At 41.4% G+C, this 23,130-nt stretch overlaps 4 protein-coding genes and 1 long non-coding RNA gene across 8 annotated transcripts; 3 read left to right on the top strand and 2 right to left on the bottom strand.

The window, feature by feature from the left end:
- Window positions 1-450: 450 nt before the first annotated feature.
- On the top strand, window positions 451-5,555 carry LOC128876205 (radial spoke head protein 3 homolog). Its single transcript, XM_054122379.1, has 8 exons — window positions 451-1,864; window positions 2,615-2,696; window positions 2,811-2,984; window positions 3,227-3,355; window positions 3,424-3,627; window positions 3,797-3,959; window positions 4,158-4,244; window positions 4,889-5,555. The coding sequence occupies exons 1-8, from the start codon at window positions 1,098-1,100 to the stop codon at window positions 5,059-5,061; spliced, it is 1,779 nt and encodes a 592-aa protein (XP_053978354.1). The 5' UTR covers window positions 451-1,097; the 3' UTR covers window positions 5,062-5,555.
- A 6,444-nt stretch (window positions 5,556-11,999) lies between these two features.
- LOC128877124 (zinc finger protein 420-like) lies at window positions 12,000-14,141 on the top strand. Its single transcript, XM_054124154.1, has 3 exons — window positions 12,000-13,059; window positions 13,142-13,799; window positions 13,910-14,141. The coding sequence occupies exons 1-3, from the start codon at window positions 12,927-12,929 to the stop codon at window positions 14,139-14,141; spliced, it is 1,023 nt and encodes a 340-aa protein (XP_053980129.1). The 5' UTR covers window positions 12,000-12,926.
- A 1,778-nt stretch (window positions 14,142-15,919) lies between these two features.
- Window positions 15,920-21,091, top strand: LOC128876768 (zinc finger protein 148-like). 4 transcript variants are annotated; one of them, XM_054123410.1, is made up of 5 exons: window positions 15,920-16,628; window positions 17,239-17,462; window positions 17,991-18,273; window positions 18,453-18,639; window positions 18,713-21,091. In XM_054123410.1, the coding sequence occupies exons 1-5, from the start codon at window positions 16,393-16,395 to the stop codon at window positions 20,258-20,260; spliced, it is 2,478 nt and encodes an 825-aa protein (XP_053979385.1). In that variant the 5' UTR covers window positions 15,920-16,392; the 3' UTR covers window positions 20,261-21,091. The 4 variants fall into 4 exon arrangements, with proteins under 4 accessions (XP_053979385.1, XP_053979388.1, XP_053979386.1 ...); XM_054123413.1 differs by lacking the exon at window positions 15,920-16,628 and having other exon boundaries at window positions 17,320-17,462; window positions 17,928-18,273; XM_054123411.1 differs by lacking the exon at window positions 15,920-16,628 and having other exon boundaries at window positions 17,327-17,462; window positions 17,746-18,273.
- LOC128876770 (uncharacterized) lies at window positions 16,639-19,013 on the bottom strand. Its single transcript, XR_008457116.1, has 3 exons — window positions 18,875-19,013; window positions 18,553-18,652; window positions 16,639-16,978 (listed from the first exon to the last, which is right to left on the bottom strand). It is a non-coding gene; the product is annotated as an uncharacterized LOC128876770 (long non-coding RNA).
- Window positions 21,092-21,302: 211 nt separating the features above from the next.
- On the bottom strand, window positions 21,303-22,493 carry LOC128876769 (ATP synthase subunit delta, mitochondrial). The gene is made up of 4 exons (XM_054123414.1): window positions 22,335-22,493; window positions 21,994-22,130; window positions 21,713-21,910; window positions 21,303-21,599 (listed from the first exon to the last, which is right to left on the bottom strand). The coding sequence occupies exons 2-4, from the start codon at window positions 22,114-22,116 to the stop codon at window positions 21,432-21,434; spliced, it is 489 nt and encodes a 162-aa protein (XP_053979389.1). The 5' UTR covers window positions 22,117-22,130; window positions 22,335-22,493; the 3' UTR covers window positions 21,303-21,431.
- Window positions 22,494-23,130: the final 637 nt, after the last annotated feature.

Here is a 23,130-nt window from a genome sequence, read left to right as displayed (position 1 = left end):
GGTTAATAGACTTTAAGAAAATCTTTGGACTTTGAAACCTTTCCACAAGAAAACACACCCTCAACTTTGTTGTACTCCTACTTTAATCGCACCAAGTTCGTGAACTTCCCTCGACGATGGCGAGTCGAGGCGGGAGAAAACGATCGGTCAAACGCGTAACGTGTTTCACCTTGAAGAGGTTCACGATGGGGGTCGCGTGAGGCTCGGGACAAGTTCCTGGCGCTGCTGCACGGAACGTGGACGGACATACGTGGTCATAGTTACCACCGATTTCGAGCCCCTTCGGCATCACTTAGGCATGCGCAAAGTTGACGGTGGTCAGCGTTATTGAGTGGCCGCTGCTGTAGTAAAAATATACACGCGCACACCGTCTGCGGTCTATATCGGTCGATTCTAAGGACATTGTCCAGTCTCTGAACTCGTTCGCGCCGTTGCGAGCCGGTTAGTAATGCCGTGAACGCCGCGTGGTCATCCTCGTTGACTTCTCCCTTCGACCTCTCTCTTCAACCGCGACCAAATCGACGAACACAAGCTCGACTTTCGACCGGAGATTGTTAGAATCTCGTTCGAACGATAAACAACGAATTAAATCAAAGACATATCGATTTATCTAGTATTTAGCGAGGATTTCGTTACGATTGAATTCTTACTCGGATAAGTCTTCAAATTTTTCGTTCGACTTCAATTCAACCCTTATTTGTTACTCGAGATGTCTGCCTGGATAGGAATTGTGTCCGTCTCTGAACCCAAATGGAAGGTTTGATGTCTTCGATACGTACAAAGTGATTCCACTATGCTCGCCGTCTCGAAGATCGGGAGTTTCTCTGGCAAAAGTTTTCGTCGAAGAATCCGAAGTTGACGAGAGTCTTCTGGCGATCGATGGCACATCGACATCGCGATTCTCCGGTTACGAGTAAATCGAGAATTATTTAACATGCGTGACTTTATTCCTGAATAATTCAGATAGTAGTCGAGGAGGCGGTTTCCTCGCTGTGCCTCTCGTCTGACCATAAGCTGACTCTCTCCACTTCGATGGTGCCCAATGTGAAAGTAATTATACCGAACGTGTGTGCCTGACTTTGCTCCGCAATTGGAAGATGCCAGCAGGGATTTCCGCGTTAGCGCCGACAGCAAACGGGGATCCTTTCGACCACGATCGAAAGGATCCCCCAGCGTTCACGATCCTTCAGAAGGATGGCCTGGACACCAACCTGCCGTTACTCCACGTCAACGACGACGAAACGAACGAATCGGACGTTACCAGGCTGGAGAACGCGAACAACAACCTCTTCTTCCGCAAACGCATCAGCAGATCGAACGATCACCTGGTCCAGGCCAGCCTGCAGTCCAACCAGACGAATCCCCTTCAAAAGAAAGCGAGAAGCAGAAGTCAGGAGAGCTCCAGATCCGCGGAAAAGGTCCCAGTGATCAAGCCAGCCATCACTCTGTCGACGGAGGACTTCAACGAGGTTCTCAACGCGAAACTGAAGAGGATCCAGGAGTTGGAGAAAGAGGAGGAACGCAAGAGCACGAATAGGACTCAGATGTTCGGCAGGAAACCGTTCATCACCACGGTGAAGACCGGAGAGTTCCTGATGCCACCGCCGGAAGTGGCGGCGCTGCTTGGAATCGGTCCCAGATCGAGCGACGCTGATGAAACGGATACCTGCCCTCTGAGGTCGAGATTCAAGTCCCTTGTGTCGCTGGCCAAGAAACCGGAAGTGCGTCACAGCAGCCACAACGCTAGGTGTCCGGCTGCCCTCAAGGCTACCGTGGACTTCACCTTGGGAATGATGAACGCGACGACCATGGCCGCGGCGACCTTGGACGAGCGAGCGAAGATTGCCAAGAAAAGCGACGCTACGTAAGTTTGACGGATGCTCGACGCAGGATTGTTCTTGGTATCCTTGGAAAACGCGTCCATGTATTCGACAATTTTGTTGGACTTGTGTACGTCCATATTTTCGTTGGGCATAAATGCATAAACATTATCGTATATACGTTAATCTACATTAATCTACGTTAATTCTATGAAAATCTAAGGCGGAGGATTCAGGCTAAAAGCTCTGGCAACTCGTTCGAAAAATAATTTGGGTTGCAGAGAGATCGAATCGGGCATCGCGCGTCTGTGGCCTCTGTAAGAGACGCAATTATTTTTCTAGCTTGCCACGGCTGCCGCGAGCTTTACCGAAAAAGCTGGAGCCAATCAAGATCACAACGCTTAGGCGACTACCGAATATTCGCGGGTAACGATCACGACCGAACGATCGCACTTCTCGTGTGTGACGCATGCATGTACCATTCTTTTCTCGCAACAATCCTCGAATCGCCTCGAATGCCGCCTGCTTTTCATTCCGTTCACGTTTCGAGGTAGCAAGCTACTATTGGTGCACGCTGCGAATGGGCCATACAGTGGCAAAAGCTGGCTAGGGGTCAGTGGACGTGCGAGGAGTGCCCTATTATTGTTGTCTTTTGGTCACAATTCGCCGACGCTTACCCAAGAATGACAATTTTCTCTGAATTCTTTTAAATTTTATTTATATCTTTTACATACATTTCCGATACATCTTTGTTCGAAATAGTAGGGTCGTTTTTCCACTTTTTTTTTTTACAGCGATCAACCGGTTCCTTTCGGGAATATCATGTTCGATCGGCGCGTTGTACGCGGAAGCACCTACGCCACCGCTCCTACCCTTGTAAGTAATAAAAAAAACCAAACTTAATCACAAAACTGAAGCCCAAAGTAACGCGAGCAAATTCACGAACGACGCGTTGTCGTTTTTCGGAAAATATTTGCGTATCTCCTGCAGATCGATGGCGAGCAATCGATAGCGGCGAGGCAGGCGGAAGCCAGGAGAAGACATTTGGCAAGGAAACGGGCTCAAGCGCAGGCCACCAAGGCTCTCGTCACCAGAATAGGGTCACCCCCGCCTGTTCCTGGTCGCAAACACGAGCCAGTGCAAACGGAAGTCTTTCTCGAAGAGGTAGACTAATAATTGACTACCCTCTGTTCACCCATTAAACACCAGCGTCGTACTTAAACGACGTCCTGAAAACCATTTAACTTACGATATTAAAAATCAACCCTCGATAGAGTGCAATGTAATTTTTTTAAGGGTATTCTCATAATAATTTACTTAAGCTTTCAAGATGAAGTATTTTCAGATTTTAATTGAAATAATTAATTCGATGTTCCACCCCGCAATTAATTTCGTACATATTACAGCTGTTCGAGAAACCAGACGAGCTGGAGGTCGCGACGCAAACCGACTACTTCCTGGACAGGCCACCGACCCCGAAATATTGCCCGGACAAGGTTGGCGAGGATGCCAGCACGCAGATCGAACCCGGTGACGTAAGTACTCCTGCGTGTAAAATCGATCGATACGGCGATCATGTTTAATGGAAACGTCGTCTGCTCAGCTGTTCGACTTCGACTTCGAGGTGCAACCCATACTGGAGAAGCTCGTGGGCAAGACGGTGGAGCAGGCGCTGATAGAGGTCCTCGAGGAAGAGGAGATCGCCGCCCTGAAGGAGCAGCAGAGGAAGTTCATGGAGCTCCGAGCAGCGGAGAAGGCTGAGGCGCAGAGGTTGGCGGAACAGGAAAGGAGGATAAGGGAAGAAAAGGTATTAAATCTACGCTGATATTATAAACAGGTAAAATTTGTACGGTCAAATTTCTTGAATAGACATAGGGAGACGAGTACTTATAGGACTGACTGTAAATAGCATTCCACACGAAATGAATAAAACAATATTACGGAATAGGTTATTCACGGAAATTTATATTTTATAGGATCAACGATTGAGGCAACACGAGAGAGCAGTGAAAGCTCAAAGGGAAACGGAAGAGCGGGTCGCTGCAGCCACCCTTCTCACCGGATACATAGCTGAGCTTCTTCCGGCGGTTCTAGAAGGACTGAAGATGTCTGGATTTTTGTTGGACGAGATCAAGGCTGGTTCGTGAACTCGCAAGAACAATGCTATTTTTTGTGAATTAATTAATCAGAAAGGTTTATTAATTTCTCTTTATTTACGTCCTTTATCCAATTCGAATGACAAACGATGCACGCTATTTCCTTTCTAACGTCTATTTCCGTGCGATTCAATTCTCACGTGACGACGCGTGAGAACTGCAGCGATATTTGTTTCCGCAGATGTCGAGGAAGGTTTCGTGCCATGGCTGATGAAGGAGGTGAAGAAGGAGATGGGCAACATTATCGAGAGTCGAGAACTACTCATGGGTAAATTTATCGTATCGCTCGAATTACAACACTGTGAAATATTTAACTGTATAATTTAAGCTCTACGTTTGTTTGCGTTACGAAGAGAAAGTTGTTCAACTCGTATCCTTTATTTTAAACATTTGCACAGTTAAGTATTCGCCTATCCCCGATCCTAGGCTTAGTTCGAAGAGGGCCCTGCAAAATCCATGGTTGACATTACGGGTTCCAGTGACTTCGGATTTATGGAGGTGTCAATTACACCGAATATCCTAATTTCTCCTTCTAATGTCGCGCTAATGCAGTGTTGTCCACGAAGGTTTTGTTTCATTGAGCTGTAAAAGGGACCCCCGCGGCCTTTAATTATTACCTTTCGAAGGGAAAGAAGGTTCGAGTCATAAAAGAAAGGGACAGGCTTCGACTACGATCATTCATAACCACGTTCTGGTGCCAGTAGGTCGCGACAAGTTGGAGACTCTATTGTCGCTCCAGACACCGCATCGTAAATAATAATAAATAGGATCACCCGGTGATACCTTGCTCCTTCCTGAACACCATGCTGAAACATTTTCCCACCCAACCTCCGAGAGGAACTTTCAACTTTCTTTAAAAGAAAGATAAACAATAAAGTTTAAACTGCTTGCCATTTTTGTTTAACGTTTCAGAGATCATCAGGGAGATTCTGGAGAACCGCGCAGAGACGTACAGGAAACTGGGCGAAGAGTACGACGCCTCGAGGAGACGGAAACCTTTGATGGAAAACGTGGAAAATGGCGACCACGATCCTAACTTCGTGAATTACCAACCACCAGTTATCGAGAACACAGACATTGTCTAACAATACGTTCACCTTTCTTTATTTAAGAACCTTCTTTATTTCTGTAAATTTCAATACCATATTTTATTTGAAAATTATTTCACACCTTCGTAAAATTAATTTTGTAAATTTAATTCCTGTGTTTTCAAGTTTTCCGAAGGTGGCGCGAAGCTGAGCGGTCGAAACGTTAATAAAGGCGCTTGTTTAAGACTGCTTGTTACTTGATATTCGTCTTCCATGTATTTATAATATTTAATAGTCTTGTTACGTTTAATTGTTGCGTCACAAATTTTTTTTTCGAGCGCTCGTTTACAGAGGTTTTAACTCTCGTTGATCTTCGACGAAGAAACGAGCGTATGATAGTTAGCTTTCGGATTTAGGGACACCTTACTAGTATTGGAGCGATCCCCGTCCCCGGGTGGCTTCTACATTAAGCAGTGTACACAGCTGCGAAACAAATCCATCTCCACAGGGTCGCGGCCAGTGACAGGTTACCGTCGCGTCATTCCCGATGGGCAAACACGAGCCACCGTGACCACGCGTTCCAAGAAAATCTATCGAAAATTAATTATCGATCCTCCTAAGCTCGACGACGGGACGTTCATGCATGTTTCAGTTTCGGTAATAATTGGACATAATAAGTTTTCCCCCTTGGTCTTCATTTCCTTTAAATATTACATTTTCTAAATGGACCACCGCCAAGAAATATGACCTCAACTATGGTTAATCTTAACGGTTAACTTACCTCTGGATCCACGGATTTCCTTCGAGTTTCGGGGTCAGTAATCTGGAACAACAGAACGAAACGAAGGGAGAAGAAATTACGTTCGACGGTTTTAGCTACGTTGGATCTTACGATTGTCTCTTCAGCTGTGCCTCCGCACTCGGAAAATAATCCCAGGGAATCGTCACCCGCCATTAGATACAAATATCCCAAAACGAATTTTTAACTTCCTTACTTTCCAAACAAAAATAACCTTTTACGTTCCTCTCACAAAAAATCAGGGAAATCTTTCAGGAGTAATTGTAAGCCTCACGAATTGTCTATAGAGAGTCGCTAAGCTGGGAAATGGTAGTTGGTAGCAATTAAGGTCGACTATTGAGGAGGGTCAGTGATTACTCGAGCCGATAGGGCTGAAAAAATGGAAAATGAAAGAAGAAACGGTACTGGCGTCGTCGAGTCTGGACGGATGGCCGGTTCGGCGTCTTTTCGACACCTGCCTCCTGCGACTTGGCTTCGTATTTATTAGATTACCTTAGACTTGTACGTACCTGTCCTTCTGGAAGGGTGCAGGTGAAATATTGGCTATTACCAAGACGACGTTGCGGACTGTTGCATTAGGAATAATGTCGCAAGCACGCTGGGGCCGGGCGATAATCCGGAATAAGTTAAAATTTCATTGTTTCAGCAGTTGCTTGGCCAACGATTCCACGAAGGGACAATAAATACGGATTGTTGTGTCGTCTAAAGGAAATTTTCCGAAATTGCCAACCTTGCGCTATCGCCGTTCTTTAACGATGGTTTAAGGAAGCAATCCTCTGATACCTAACGAAAAGTGCAGGTTATCTGTTCGATCGGGAAAACCTACCCGAGGTAGACTTATCGGATAAGATCGAAGCTGCTAGTAATCGCAGGTCGACGAGCATACTTTTCGTAATCATAATATGTACTTCGTGAATCATCCCGAGGATGTTATTAGTTACTTGGGCAACCGAGAATCAAGTTTCGTCTAACAGAACGAGCCGAAAAGAGGTGAAGAGGGACAAAAAAAAACAGTCGAATCTGTCCACCCTCGAGGTTAGATAAGGCTCGTCGGTACACCGCGAAAGTAAAAAACCTGTCCAGGCCGATCAGGATTAGATCGATCATAATAGGATGAGGTTTCACGGTGAATTGAGATCGGCACAGTTTTAAAAAGCCACCCACCCTCTTTAACGCACCCCTTCCGACGCTGGACAAGGTGAGGGGAGCCATATTGTATTGGATTAAATTAAGCGGGGGCCTGGCTCACGATACCGCGTATTATTATGCGCAAAACTTGTGTGCCAAGTGAATCGTGTTTTAGGGAGGCTCGAAAAAGGGGGGCCCCAGGTTGCCCCTGTCGCTGATCTCTGCGCAGGGGGCCGTTTGTCCCGTTATTTCGTCATGTGACCCGTGTCACCTGCATCTACGCGTGATTTTATTTTTTCTGACAATTATCGAGGACACTCGCATCCGCTGTGGAACATTTTCTGGCGTAAACGGTGATACTCTGGCTCCCTGTTTTATATTTCTACGATCACTTTATATTACAACAATTTTCGTAATAATTCATTGCATATATGACTCGATTAGAAATTCAACCTGGTGTATATTGAAAAATATTGAATGAAAATCCAAGAGTTCGTCGATGAAGGTGGAGACATCGCGTTCTGGCTGTTTGCCCGTGGTCTGCGGTGGCTCGTAGGATGAATTGACTCTTAAAATCAAGTAAACAGTACCTAATGGTTAAATACGAGCCAACAGGGCTGCGCCATCCTCTGTGATCGTGTGGCAGCAGGGTATTCGAGCGGCACGTGTCGTGTTACTGAGAGCACTCGGCTTTGGGCGACACGGACAATATGTCGGAGGCACGTGGCCCAAGCAACTAAATTGCGACTACACCCAACAGAGCCGCTGACATGCCTTTACATACGCACGCTACACGATAATTTCATTCTTTGATGTTCCATGGAATTCGTTATGTTGGCCAAGGTCAGGGAAAGTCGAAAAATTAACCCAATTTTCTCGTTGGGCCCCATAGTGGCATTTTTTACATTAGTAGGAATGAAAGGAGCAACAAGGTTTCATTTAAATAGAATTTCAAATTTTTTGCAACTTCGCAAAGAGTTATAGATCAGTGCAGTCCGTTAGCGAGTAACCAGTGTTTGCGACCGCTCCGACGAATATTAATAATACATAAGCTAGCGCCTCGTTGGGAAAGCTATTAGAGGCAGACTTTTGACACTTGCAGAACCGAGACGAATCACCTTTATGGTCACCTCCCCGCAACGGCGACCATAATTCAGGCTTCGCACCGCAGCATCCAGCGTGGTTGTGTTATATAGAATCTCGTAAAGAGGGGGACAAACAATAAGATTTGTTACGTCTCCGCCGAAGGGGTCCCGCGTTTTCGAACGTCCGTGTCAAAAATCTCTCGGAAAAGCCTTCGCTCGAGGACTCAAATTTATGCACGGACGCTAGGCACCTAACGATGTAAAGTTTACATTGTAAAGCAAACCTTTTATATACGTTTGACATCGATGAAATTTTTCGTATCGAGAAATGAACGAGTGAAAATTATTTTGATTTTTTCTACCCCCTCGTAAGACCTGAATGTTTTCGTGTAAAATAAAAAATATTCCACGTACAAAAAGTCTACAGATTGCTACGAGAACGCGTCTCTTTGCGCCACGGCTGATAAATAAATTGTTTTTGGTTGCCAAGAATAATCGGCAAAGGTAGACAAGCCAAGAGGAGGGTGTTCTCTGGCAAGCTTATTTTGAGCATCGTAGGGGCTGTGCGACGATAATACGTAGATGATAATCGCGATATTAATATCGCATTGGGAAGCGCGCACATGCGTGCAAGGGCCCATTGGTCACGGCGGAACACTTGCTCGCTTGCTGGCTCGCGGTTCTCTGAATGCACCCTGATTTTAGAAAGAGACGTCCAGAGGGTGGAACCCCAAGTTGGGATGCGGGCAAAAATCGAAATTCGCCCGCCCCCGCTGCGGTGGCAGACGAAAATGTTTATTTACTACTGACAACACGAGCGCGTTCCAGTCTAAATAAAAGCTGATAGTTGTCGAAGAAATCTACAGAATCCTACAAATACAACCAACAGAAACCTGCTTGTTAAAATCGAAATTCGAATAAACGACCCCCTTCGAATTCGATTCGTTAGCAAACCCTAGGAATTCCTTAGCGAACCCAACAGCGAAAGACGTATAATAAAACAGCGAAACATTTTTAAACAGTCCAGGGAAGCAACACGGCTAGTAAATTAAGAAGAATAAATTTCCAGGAGACCTCGACGCCCAGTGTTTGCCGTCGACGAAGCGTGCGAGGGGCTAGGAACACTTGCCGTAGCTTGCTTTCGGGTAGGAGAATGGTGAAACACTCGTGCTTGAATTTCGAGGGACCAGAGAGAGGGGTTGGTACAGGGGATGGTGCAGCTTGTGAACACTCGTGTCATTCCCTGGTCCGGCACCATTCACCCTGGGATGAATCACGTCACCCGTGCGGGAGGTCCACCGAGAAGGAACCGTGCCCTTCTTCTAGTCTTTCTTCGGGGTGACCGTATACTTTGTAATCTCGCTAATTCGATAAAACCGCTTGGATTCGCCTCCTTTGGCATCTCGAGTCAATCGTCTTTGAAATGTAACCCTTCCTCGGGAATCTTTTGTTGAGTCGTTATGCTTTTTTTTTCATAATTATTCACGATCTAAAAAGGATAGATGGAGGTTAAAAGTACACTGGAGGTGGTAAATTGATCACTCCAAAAACGATATCCAAATTTTGTATAATAATAATTTTAACACAGGTAGAACGACCGATTCCCAAGGAACTGTCCACAAAATTCGGACCCGAATGCGTCATCCTAGAATCGTTAAGCAGGAATGCAGGCGACTCTAGCTTGATCTTTACGGGAGGGGTTAAATTGCCACAATAACGTCTAAAAGTCTTTTAACCAGAAACAGATAAGGATCGAAAGGAATAGCCTTGGACAACGTAACGGTAGGTACTAGCTATTAGCACGAAATACCTGCAGAAATTGTTGGAACGAACGGGCCAACTCGGGACGAAGATTAGGCATCTCATTAGGCTCACAAGAACGTTCCACTGACCCTTGGGCTGTTCTATGTCCACATTTTACAAATTGCAACGAACAATATTCGTAAGACATGTACGTGCAGTACAACACGTCCTCGACTCTTCGTTTCCCAGCTGCAGAGTACAGGTCTCACTTTACATAAGGCACCGCGATTATGGGTCACTGGACGACTGATTTTTCCTTCACCTTTTACGTTCTAATCTAGACATCCCGCCAAAACATCGTTGAAAATTAACAGGATTACTCTGATCCCTCGTTAAGTCTCGCTACCACACAATATATGGCAATTATAGGCAATGTCCACGCCACTAGAACGTTCATTTTCCAAAGCAGGCACATTATAGCCGACCATAGTAGCCAATTGCCAACCTGGCTACCTGCAAGATTTACAATTATTAACTTCCATTAAATAATAAACCACTAAGTATTAGTGGTTTATAAATATATACATCTATAAGGTTCTTCATATACATATTTATAATGAAAGATTCATTTGGTAATATCAAAACTATTATTTAATTTAGTCAAAATTTAGTTCTTCGATCGACATAGAGGGTACGAATATTTACGGGATTGACTGTATATGTAAAATATTTTTATTAGTCGAGGACCTAAAATCTCGGGAACGTCCCTAGCTCGTAGCAGGAGAAACTGGGGAACTGGTCAGGGAGAAAGGTGAAATCAGGATTCTCATGGATGGAGGGTGTATCCAGATCTACGAACGATTAGGCAAATCCAGACGGTATCGGTCGATCGCGATCTACGCACGAGCGCGAGAAGAATGTGCCACTTAATTTCCTAATCAACCGTTGATTCAGATGCACCTTTCGACAGGATCCCCCGTCCTCGACGGGACGCGCACATTGGATTGCAGCTGAGCCAAACAATGTCCTTTCACATGAGGCTTTTATAGCCCCATCAAACATACAGCCTCTGCCTCTCTTCCTAGTGACGTACCCTGAACGACCTGCGCGTGTCACGCTCGTGTTCCCCGCAATGTAATCACCTCTCGGCGAAAGGTGTCGTCGAATATGAAAAATTAGGTGGTATTTCGTCGAGGCTTCGACAGTGACATATTTGACGTCAGATCGATTATTTCTGAACTTTTCTATCTAAACGATCCCCTAGTTTCACTATAAAATTGAATGTGACAATCGAAACATTTAATAATAATAAATTGCAATACATGTCACAGGAGGCGAATCCAAGGAAAATAATCCTGGGCACGGGTACAATGGTGGCAGAAGTTATACAAGCCACTCGGGACTCCCTGGGTAACTTATTAGACCGTAAGGAAGCCACCGAAGGGTATCGCTGCAACGAAATGGATTAACGCAAATTATATTGCACGGACGCCAGGTACCTGCGCATTTCGGTATTTTTGCCTGCTACTGTGCCCCATGAATGATAGGTGACTCTTTACGCACAATGGCCGACTAGAAATGGGTCAGACAATCCGGCGCCAGTCGCGGTCAGTTTCGAAGGGAAGAAGAAATGGGCAACGAGCTGGCCTTTGGGTAATTCGTTCCCGTGACAGACACCTCGTATCAGTTTCCCGACTATCGCTTCACTTTTGCACCTGCTTAAAGCTATAACTACAATCATTTTATATTCGTACATTTAATTCTTTATTTACTGGCGGAGCTTACAAGTCCCATCAATTTTCTCATAGTACTGTATTAATTAAACGCTTTGAAATTTATTGTGACTTTCGAGTCCACTTCTATAAAGTTCGTTTTTCAATTGCTGGATAGTAGCACATGCTTTTTCTCTTTTGGAAGCTTGTTAGAGACAACTCTATAAGATGATATACGCAAGACCAAGATAGAAGGGTTAATAAGAATGCTACAGCTTCGCCCCCTGATCAACTCTAAACGATATATATAATAAATGATATATTTTCCTATAGTATGTTAATTAAATTCATGCAACATGTTAACCTTTATCAACAGACGTTTTCTTTTTATAATAAAACATTTATTTGAAAACATCGAACCTATTATTTAATTTAGACAAACTACGAATATTTATGAGACTGACTGTATAAAACAGAAAATATTAACAATCCTCCGGTGTTCGATTAGGTCTATCGATGCACCTTACGCTGGGATGTCACCAGGTCCCCCCTCACGTCTCCCACCCTCTCAGCAATAACCCCACCCCTGGTGATCGAGGGTGCATCCGGATTCGTGAAACGCAAGAACGATGGGCCGAGTTACCCCCCCGAAACCGCATCTTTAAATACAATTACGCGTATACGCGCTGCGAAAGCGCAAGGGTCCAATCAGAGTGGAGGGGAGCGACACGACTGCTACCCCCTCGGTAAGCAATTCGGGGCACGAGCCCTCCAGATATTTAAGCCTCTCGCAAAATACAGGTCGTGCCCAGTTGATACCTTGACATCGCGTCACGATCATCGAATTTACTACCCGAGAATTTCGTCGCCTAAAAAGCTTCGCCCGAGCTCGCAGTCTTCGACCATCTAGTGACCAGTGTGATACCTTACTTCCATCGCGAACATACACTGGACTCGAGTTGAAAGTTCCGTGACAATCCAACAACGATCACTTCCGTGGTGCGTGACAAATGGAGTCCGCGAATGCCGTCATGTTCCCGCCTATCATCACCGAAAACGCTCTGCTTATGAGCATCGAGGCGCTCCAGAGGACGCCCTTGTTTCCGGTACGACCGATCGTCAGGGCTGCCAGGATGCTCGGACGAGATTCCTCCACGGAGGTCATCGACGTCAGCAGGCTATCACAGAAGAACACGTCGGTCATTCAATACGTGAGTGCTTCCATTTTGCGTGACCAGACCCAAATCCTCTTACAGGGTTCTTCTTCGATAGACGTAAAGGGAAATTTAGCTGTAATTTTTGTTCAATTTTCTAATAAATTTCGTCTTTCTGGCACAGGTGGAAGTAGCCGATGCGGACGGTCGTCTATACTGCGTGGACGGTCTCGTAAGCACCGCCAACTGGCTAAAGATCGTCACCCTCGCGAAGGACTGTCAAAGTTGCAACGTTCTGCTGATGTCCACCGAAAACGGAGTGATACTGAAGACCGTAAGATGCATATCCCCGGGCGAACCTCTGCTCATGTGGTTCACCGAGGACATCCTTGCCATGCTGAACATGCCTTTCCTGACGCCATCCAACATTCAAGGTAGATTCATAGACTTCTGAACGCGCAAAGCTTTCGCGATACCTCGATAACGACATTTCAACTAAGCAAGCCACGGTTGCAGGACAGAACCGGTACATGTGCCACTTGTGCAACAACCTCTTCGAGTACCCCAACCCTCTGAAGATCCACCTAGCTTTGAAGTGCAATCGACTGGACGCCAATCACCTCTGGTCCACGTTGGCGAAAGAGTTCAACGTGTCGTCGAGATCCAAATTATCCTTCAACTTGTTTCCGCAATCGACGTTCCGATTCGAGCTATCCAGATCTCCGCAGACGTCTCCCAACTCTAGAATATCCCCAATCCTGGTGGAATCTATGGACTCGACGATTTCCATCACGACCACCTCCTCGAGATCGTCGAATCAACCTTCTCCGTCGCCTTCCAACGAAACCTCGCCCAATTCCTCCACCGCGCAAGTTTCGCCCACCTCGTCGACGCAAGTGTCTCCCGCGAGGAAGGACCTGGCCTACAGACAATCCGCTTTCAAACCCTACATGAACCAAACGAACGTGTTCGCCAGCGTTTGCCCTCCCGTTAGAGAGGGACCCGTCATGGCGCCCTTTAACGTCCAAACGACCGCGCCAACCATCAATACGGACGCCCACGCCGCCCAGATGGAGACGATAGTCAGCAATCTTGGGAAATCGAAGCAGGGGAACCAGTGCATCTACTGCGGGAAAATCTACTCCAGAAAGTATGGCTTGAAGATCCACATCAGGTATCCATGGCGATCAGTTCAACTTGCGTTAACTGCGATACAGATTTTAATGATTAATATTATTAGTAATCACCCTAAGCTAAATTGTACAACTTCCTTTTCTGCTGCAGGACTCACACCGGCTACAAACCACTAAAATGCAAATACTGTCTACGACCTTTCGGCGATCCGAGCAACTTGAACAAACACGTACGACTGCATGCCGACGGGGACACGCCTTACAGATGCGAGCTGTGCGGAAAGGTTTTGGTCAGAAGAAGAGACCTAGAGAGACACATAAAGTCGAGACATCAAAACATGGATCAAAGTTCCGACACGTCGTCAGATGGGAACGAAGTTTGAGGGGAAGATGTATGGCGCTGACTTGAAGCCATCTACCGAAAATAGAACCTGAAGTTTCACGCGTGCACGCGAAATTACGGTTAGAGGCATTTCGGCATGTGATGTCACTTAGCGTTGGGTTAATACACGCATGAACGTGTTTTAACTGCTCTCCGTCGCTTCGCGTGTAGACAAGATGGAGCTTGTTCGAGTAGAAACCATTTCTTATTTGTAATATTTTTAGATTTTATATCGTGCTTAGGAGAATATTTCCTGGAAGAATTATTCTCGGCATCGAAACTTGTAGAATAGTTATCATCTCGTGTAGAATAGTTTTGGTAATCGAATGAGTTTCATCTCGAGTACACGCGAAACAGAAGTCACTGCCATCTACTTGCTTCCTTGGGAATGGTTCCCACGCCTACCTGCGGCAAGTGCACTTATTGTAGCACAGATACAGGATTATAGGCTCTAGCGGAAAATTTGGTTCCTAGAATAGCACCGTGCCTACGTGACTGCAAGCACATAGCTGCACGAGCAACGTGCTCCAAAATGGCCGCCTGCGAACGGTCCTGCGCGCGAGCCACGCGTTTTCATAGTTTTCAAGCGTTCTACGCAACGACAGGGTGTCGGTTAACGATGCACGAAGATAATCCTTCGGAAGCCAAAATAATAGATTCTCTTTCCTTTATATTTCTCAATTTTATATCATAAGAAACAATAACGAACAATACTTGCAACATTTACAGAAATATTTACCTTTGATTTCTTGGAGTTAAACGATATTTGGTTCTTGGGAGGCCCAAATATGGTTAGCAGCGATCGAGGTCGTCCATCCAGTCGTACCTCGAATAAATATATTTATTATGGATTGTAAATATGCGTCTAGATTAATGGACGAGATAGTAGTCTTATAAAATACGTTTTTGTGATCAAGATTATTTTTGTAAGATGCATCATCAAAAGACTGTGAACATCTAAATAATTTAATTATAAGTAATGAATGAACATTATGAGTAATGAATGAAATAGGTGATCTGTGACACACAGCATCGAAACTTTAGTTTGATATTTACTTCTTTCGCTTACTTACAGTACAGTACATACGTACAGTGAAAGAAGATAAATTGTAGTTGAAATGTATTGACCATTGATCAACCAACCTTTGGTGTAATACAAAACTCAAACTAGAGCTCCAACCCGTACGCCTTCAAGTCTTAAGATTAAGATAATTGTTATCCTAATGCGTACTCGAAATAGACAAATATAATTGTTACCTATACTCGTTGATTACTGATTGTCTTCGCCCACCTACATAATTTTATACACGTTACATAAAGCAAGAATTGTTCTCCAAAAATAATATAATGATCTTTAATTTTATCTCAAAAGAAACCTAATGCTGTTTAGTCTACTATACCTGTGTATGCAATTTACATAAATTTTAAATATATTCCATTTGAGGATTATTCTATTCCCAATAGATGAGAAGTGAGAGATACTGCAAACAGTATTAACACAATACAGGAGTCGTGTAAGACATAATAAGAAGAATGGAAATAAGCTAGTAATAAGTACGCAGTAGTGCAATAGCTTTGTATAATAAATTACGCACTTTAAATAAATAAATGAACGAACGAATGAATGAATGAACAAATAGTATAGCCATCTAGCGGTGGATGGTAAATTAAATTTTAGACTTATTATTATATAAAATAATTATTTAGCTTTTTCAACAACCAAGTTTTGTGCAACATGGATGGCGCCATCGGTGGCAAAATGCTCAAGTTTGTAGTGAAAGTAGTCCCCACTGCTGCTCCTAGATGGCGCCGCTATGAAAAGAGATAGTGGTGCCATCGGTGGGAAAACGCCCAAGTTCGTAGGGAAAATAGTTCCTACGGTTCTTGGTAGATGGCGCTACAGACACCTTTTATAAATTATCCATAATTTTAAATAAAACACTTTACTAGTACTATTTCTTGCTTTATAACACTATAATATGTCATTGTAAATATGTATCTGTGTTTGCTATGCGTCAATTATGCATTTAAGTAAAATTAACATTAATGCAGCCAAAGAGTTGACATCGCCATCTACCAATAATCAGGGATACTATTTTGCCTACGAACTTGGGCGTTTTCCCACTGATGGCGCCACTATCTCTTTAATAAGTGGCGCCATCTAGGAGCAGCATTGGGAACTACTTTCACTACAAACTTGATCCTCTAGGTTCGTATTACCTCGTGATTTGTTTTGTGCAGCCAGAAAAAGTATGGCGACGTGGGAAGGCGAAAAATTTCAGGAGATCGAGAATGCCGACGATATTGAGGGAAATTTTGATAACATTCTCGTGTCACACGATCTTCAGGATTGCCTCGATGACTGTATTAGCTTAGACTTAACAAATTTTGGGATAGCTTACGAGCAAGGTGCCGTGTTCGATTATGACAAGTATTCCGACGGCGATACCCCTATCGACGAAAGGCTATCTAATGACAACACTACGAGGTAAGATCACTTGAATGTTACGTGTTTCTTATTTATTCCCATGAATCGAAGTTCCTTCGTGTTACTTATTTGCTGAGATCGAAAATGAAACGAGAGACAGAACGAAAATGATTTGTAACCTATTCGTTTACATAGCAAGCGGTATTTTGTATCCCATCCTTATAAGGGTATAACACATTTTGAAATTAGACCCTTAATTCCTTTTTTCGTGTTTCTGAGTATAACACATTATCGTTGAATTAATCCTCAGAAATTCTCCATATTTCTTGGATATGTATCTTTGAGTGTTCTTCCTTGTGCAGTCTTTATTTAATATACATATACTTCGTTTTTTTTTTTATTCTTGGGAACTAAATTAGACAATTTATGATCATCAATGTGATATACAATTGTATTACAAAATATATATATATGCGGTATTACAATGTTATAAATTTAGCTTAGGAGTAATCACATGCAACAATACATTCAACTAGGTGTTATTCATACTTGGTTAACATATACTATATTTGCTGGCAAAATTAGGATCTGTGTCAAAACATTACGGTTCTACTTTTGTAAACTCGCTTATACATACACATAACTAAATAATATTTTCATTATTTTATAGGTCCATACATCATACAATTAGTCCTCATGAGATTTATATGCGAATTCATTCTGATCAAGATGACATGTTATCAAATAAGTCATTGCATGCAACTATCAAAATTGAAAGCACAGTTCCAGACACCAGTCAAAAACATATCGGTCGTTATACCTGTGAATACGAGGGTTGCAACAGAACATACAGCACAGTTGGAAATTTGAGAACCCATATGAAAACTCATAAAGGTAAAATTTTTATATAGTTCTTAATTAGAAAAAACTAAACAACTTTTGTTATATAAATGAGTGTCTATGAAAAATGTTGCAAACATCCGACTAGAGTCATAAGCTGTAACAGTATCGTAATAATAACATATATAATATAATAATGATTATTGCCATCATTAAGAATTGCTGTGTAATTTATACAACTTCAAATAGTACCATGAGCTTTGCTTCTTGTGCTTACATAACTAGCATAACTCGTACTAATTTCTGTGTGTACTTTTTATGCTTTCTAAAATTGAAGGAAACAAGGTAAGGGTGTGAACTGTTACTATTATTGCTGTTAGTTTTCATTTTTTTTTAATCAAATTGAAATGCATAGAATGTGCTTGTAATTTACAAAAATTTTATTACATATACATTTATTCATTTATGAAGTCATCACTGCTGGTATAAAGGGATCGCTTCGACCTGCATGGCTTTCAGATACTGCAAGCGCTAGGTAGCCCAGCAAACTTTTTATGTGGAGGGAATTCTCAAAACTTTCAGGCGAGTATCGATTTAAATGTGCAGAACCGAGTTGTGGCAAGGCCTTTCTCACGTCGTACAGCCTAAAGATTCACATTAGGGTACACACAAAAGTAAAACCGTTCGAATGCAATCACAAAGGCTGCGAGAAAGCATTCAATACCCTTTACAGACTGAGAGCTCACCAAAGACTTCACAGTGGCAACACATTCAACTGCGAAGAGACAGGATGCGTTAAATTCTTCACTACTTTAAGCGATCTCAAGAAACATATTCGTACTCATACTCAAGAAAGACCTTACAAGTATGTTTTTTTGCTATTTTTAATTACTAATTTTTATATACACTAATGTACACATATACACAGTCTAGATGAAAGTAACGCGATTAAACCGAGAATGATAGGAATACAAGTGTAAAAAGAAAATAACATAAACGTGAACTTGTACAGATCTTGCATAGAATAACAAGTTATTGTTTCAGGTGTCGAGAAAAAGGGTGTGGTAAAGCTTTTACAGCATCGCATCATTTAAAAACGCATAAAAGAACGCATACGGGGGAACGACCTTACGTGTGTACTTACGAAAACTGTAAACGATCTTTCACTACACCTCACAGTCTGAAGAGTCACTTAAAAACTCACAAGAGAATGACTAATAATGATGAAACCGTATGTATTATACCTGTAAGAAAATTTATCCTAGTATCAAATATATGTATCATGTTGCACTATTTTACCACAGAAACAAGAAGGAAATCAAGACGATAGTGGAAACCAAAGAAATAGTGATTTATTAAAGACGGAAATCGATATCGTTGATTTAACTCCTAAAAACACAAACGTGCCATCTTATGCTATTATACCATTACCTAGTAATACGGAAAATAATGAAAGTATAGCTTACTTATCTACGGAAAGTGTAAATGATCGATCATCTCCCGCAAACAATATGTTGGATATCTTAAGTCATAATAGACTTAATAAAGAGCTTGATTACGATATTAATAATAAAAGTATAGAGAATTCGAATAAAACTGCAGAAGTCACGCTTCTTTCATCGGAAAATATTATTTTAAATAATTTTAACGAACACTCAATCGATAATTTTAATAATAATGAAAATTACGACAAATTTAAAATATTCAGCGAAGTAAACGATTCAAATTTACAGCAAGATCAGAATCAACAATACACGTCTGACTCTTCGACGGAAACTCAGGATAGTAAGGCAAATAATTTAATAAAAACTAATTCGATAAACTTGGAGCAAAAGATTATACAGGATGGCTTACAAAACACGATTGCTCACATATCGGAAGGAACAGATTTCACGAGCGACGTGCAGCAGTATGAGAATCAGGCATCCATGGCTGAAAAAGCATATAATAATGAATCGAACGTAGGTGCAGCCGTTGACAATGCTAATACAGCACTGTATAACGCGAATTCTATTACTAGTCATGTATCGAACATAATTAGTTCCTCGAACGAGACTCAGCTTTTCGATAGTGAAATAGAAAATCTATCATTTATCAATGGTACCTTACGAACTGGATCTCTTAACGAAGTCGAGCAGTCGCTCAATTCTAGTGTCGCAACCACGCAATCGGAAGCTATTGAACTAGCTATAGCGTCTGAAGAGGAAATACCTTCACCTTGGATAGACGTCACGGCACTGGCGACTCCATCTGCTTTAAGGAGACAGTCTTGGTCAGAATTAAATGCTTTTCCGACGGCGGTTCATTCGCTAGTTGACCTAGTTGAACCAGAGCCTTATCCACTGGAACTAGAAAACCAATTAGAATCGTTGCAACATTTGGACAACGTTAATTTGGTAGACGTAGAAAGTATTACCACAAGTACAGAAACTACGCATTGCCAAGAGAATATCAATGACAGGCAAAGAGAAGATAGCGTAAAGATGAAAAAGAGCAGAAACGTTTTGCAAGAGATTACAGCCGAAGCTGACATATGCAGATGTATCGATTGCAAATGCGACCACGTGAAAAATTGTCAAAATTGCACGAATAGTCCAGTAACGGAAGCTAATAAGAAGGATGTGCTACCGAAAGTAGTAAACGATTTCGTGTCTTCTTTGCAAACCGAATGTCTTTGTGACAGCGAGCCTGGTGGCTCTGGCTCCTGTTGCGTCGTCATTTGTTTGAAAACGTTACAGCAATTACAAAAAGTATTCAGCCGTAATTGTTGTAAGAGTACTAGCGATGTAACGTGTTGTAGAGAAAAATTGATCCCGTCGTTGATGAAATGTCATTTAACGAGAAACCAATGAAACAAATGTTTTATTATACAACTAGTCATGCCAGGAGAAACATATTTTTGCATAAATCATTAGTAAGGATTTGTTATTTATAGTGATCTATAGATTAGCTTGCTTAGCTTTAAACGCGATTTTTCACGTAAATGTTAACTTTAAAAGATGTTACCTAGGACAAATTGAGAGTATGGGACTGTATGTACATACCTGTACTATATATTTCAAGCAGAGTTGGGCATTAGTCGACTAATTATTCTCAACTACGCACAGCTAATCGTAATTGTCGATCGTTACTTTAACTGAAATTTGCCCAACACTGATTTCAAGAGACTTTATCGTGTAGATGCAATATATAGAGTTTATGATACATTTTATTGCGTGCCAACATATTTGTAGATTTTTTACTTAAAACCTTTTATGTATACAATATCGCTGTTGCATAGTTTATAGAAAGGAAAGGCTCTATTGCTTTAACAAATTGAACAGAAATAAAATATTGATATTTGAGAGAAATTTTATAATATACAAAGGTTCACAAAACGTGTGACGTTTGTATCGTGTTATATCAAATTTGAAACTTAAATGTTAAATGGATTGGTATATTATATTTTTTATGTACAAATATCATGTTCATACATAACGATGGTTGTAAAAGATTTAAAATCATAGTTTTATGAACGAATGATATTCATTAATTTACATAGTATTTATTTAAAAAGAGACCATCGATTATGTGTAGTATACTAAATATATTAGTTAGTAGCTGAAATAAAATATTTATTGTTTAATAATTGTTTCCTAATGCAAAATAATTTCCAAATAATTATAAAAGTAAATCAGAATAATATAACGAAACAAGTTTTATAATTTTAGCGTGAAATTTTGTATGGCTGTTATAAGTACTTGTTCAATGCAACAAAATCAATGTACCTAAATAGTTTTTAGACGAGAGAGAAATTTTATTGTGTTATCGTTAAGTATAATTTGACTAACATTTAATAAATTATGATACAAAGTCATGTACTGTTATTTTCTTCTGTGATAAAAGTCATGTATGTAACTTAGTAATATCTTTTTTATTGTTACTGCACTTTTATACAATACCGTGACAGAGATGCGATGAATACATGCTCTAAGATCGAATAACAGATAATGATTTTACATTTACACAATGTTTGCATAATGCTTATGGCGCAGCTTGTACTAAAGCTTCTGCGACTTCTACGGCAATGGCTGCTTCAGCTTTGTCTTGTTCAGACGACGCGGACGAAAGTTGTTGCTGAGCTTTGCTCAGTATGTCTCTGGCTGCTGAACTATCAAGATTATCTACAGGATGCGCTTCCTCTGCTAAAATCTATGCAACCATTAAAAATGCTTATTATTAACATATTAACAAAGATTGAAAGGACATCTTGATATTTCCTGTTTTTCTTTTTTTTTTATCATATCATCATACAATGAATATACCTGTACACTGTTATCCTCATTTATAGTAACTGTTCCAGAAGAAACAAAAACCTTCTTAGTATCACCACCTTCTTCATATACTGTCACTACACCAGGTTTAAGCACAGCTAACGTAGGAACGTGCTTTGGTAAAATACCGAATGAACCAGAGAACGACGGTACGTCCACTTGTTTGATAACTGCTTGGTCATAAAATACCTATGGCAATGTTATTACAAAATTTATATACCTGAATTTTGAAAAATACTTTTTTCAAAAATTATATATATATATATTTATACCTGATTAGCTCCAGCGAAAGTAAACTTCATTTGATCGCTAACAACAGGCGCATCAGCGTAAGTTCTTTGCTGATTGCGAACGTACCTGAGATACGGGCGCAAATTACGAGCGAGAGTGGCCATTTTAACAATTTATTCTAAAACAAAAGATCATTCGTGAAATGTACAAGAATTACTATAAAAGACAAAATTTTAATTCGAATGATAGGTAGAACTGATTACATCACAAGATCGACATACATTCATAACCCATCTTTAATAATCGTGCACATTAAAGACTAAGTTGTATGAATGAATACAAATTTATCTGTTCTTTTTATATATAAGTTCAACGAACTTACCGTGCGTTTGGTCAGCTATGTTTCGCACAGTAATTTACTTATAGCAGATATTACAAATATAAGTAGAGACTATATGTTATTCAATGCAGCTCGAAGCAGCAAGAACCACGGACATACGAATATAGGGACGGTCATGTCGGCATTAGTCAGGAAGGGACGTGGTGTGCGATATGAAGCTACGAGGGAGCTCCGTCGGTCATCTTATATTGCCAAATTAAAGCGGAAAGTTTAAATAAGACAATAATTGAAAATATGTGTACATGTTTGAAAATACATTTTTAGAATTTCAAAGTATGAATATCTAATTTTTTATTATAGTTTGTTACTTTTTGTAATCTACCAATGGTTCCAATGTATCTACTTTCTCTTAAAAACTGTTCGAATAACTAAGCAACTACTTTACATATGAGCGTGATTGTTTATGATGCACTTTCTATTAACTTTCTTTCATTTCCTGTCAGATTTCCCATTAATTTCCCTTCATATCCTGCAACATTTCCCATTAAATTCTCTTCGTTTCCTGGCACATTTCACCTTTAATTTCTCATCATTTCCTGATACGTTCCCAATTAAATTCCCTTCATTTCCTAATACATTCCCCATTCATTTCCCTTCATTTCCTGTTACATTTCCCTTTAATTTCCCTTCATTTCCTACTACATTTCCCTTTAATTTCCTTACATATTTCCTTTTAATTTCCCTTCATTTCCTTACATATTTCCCCTTAAATTCCCTCCATTTCCTGGTATATTTCCCTTCATTTCCTGATACATTCCCCATTCATTTCCTTACATAT

This window comes from Hylaeus volcanicus, chromosome 5 (assembly GCF_026283585.1).
Source record: "Hylaeus volcanicus isolate JK05 chromosome 5, UHH_iyHylVolc1.0_haploid, whole genome shotgun sequence".
Lineage (NCBI taxonomy): Eukaryota > Metazoa > Arthropoda > Insecta > Hymenoptera > Colletidae > Hylaeus > Hylaeus volcanicus.
This window is presented reverse-complemented; position numbering and strand designations above follow the sequence as displayed.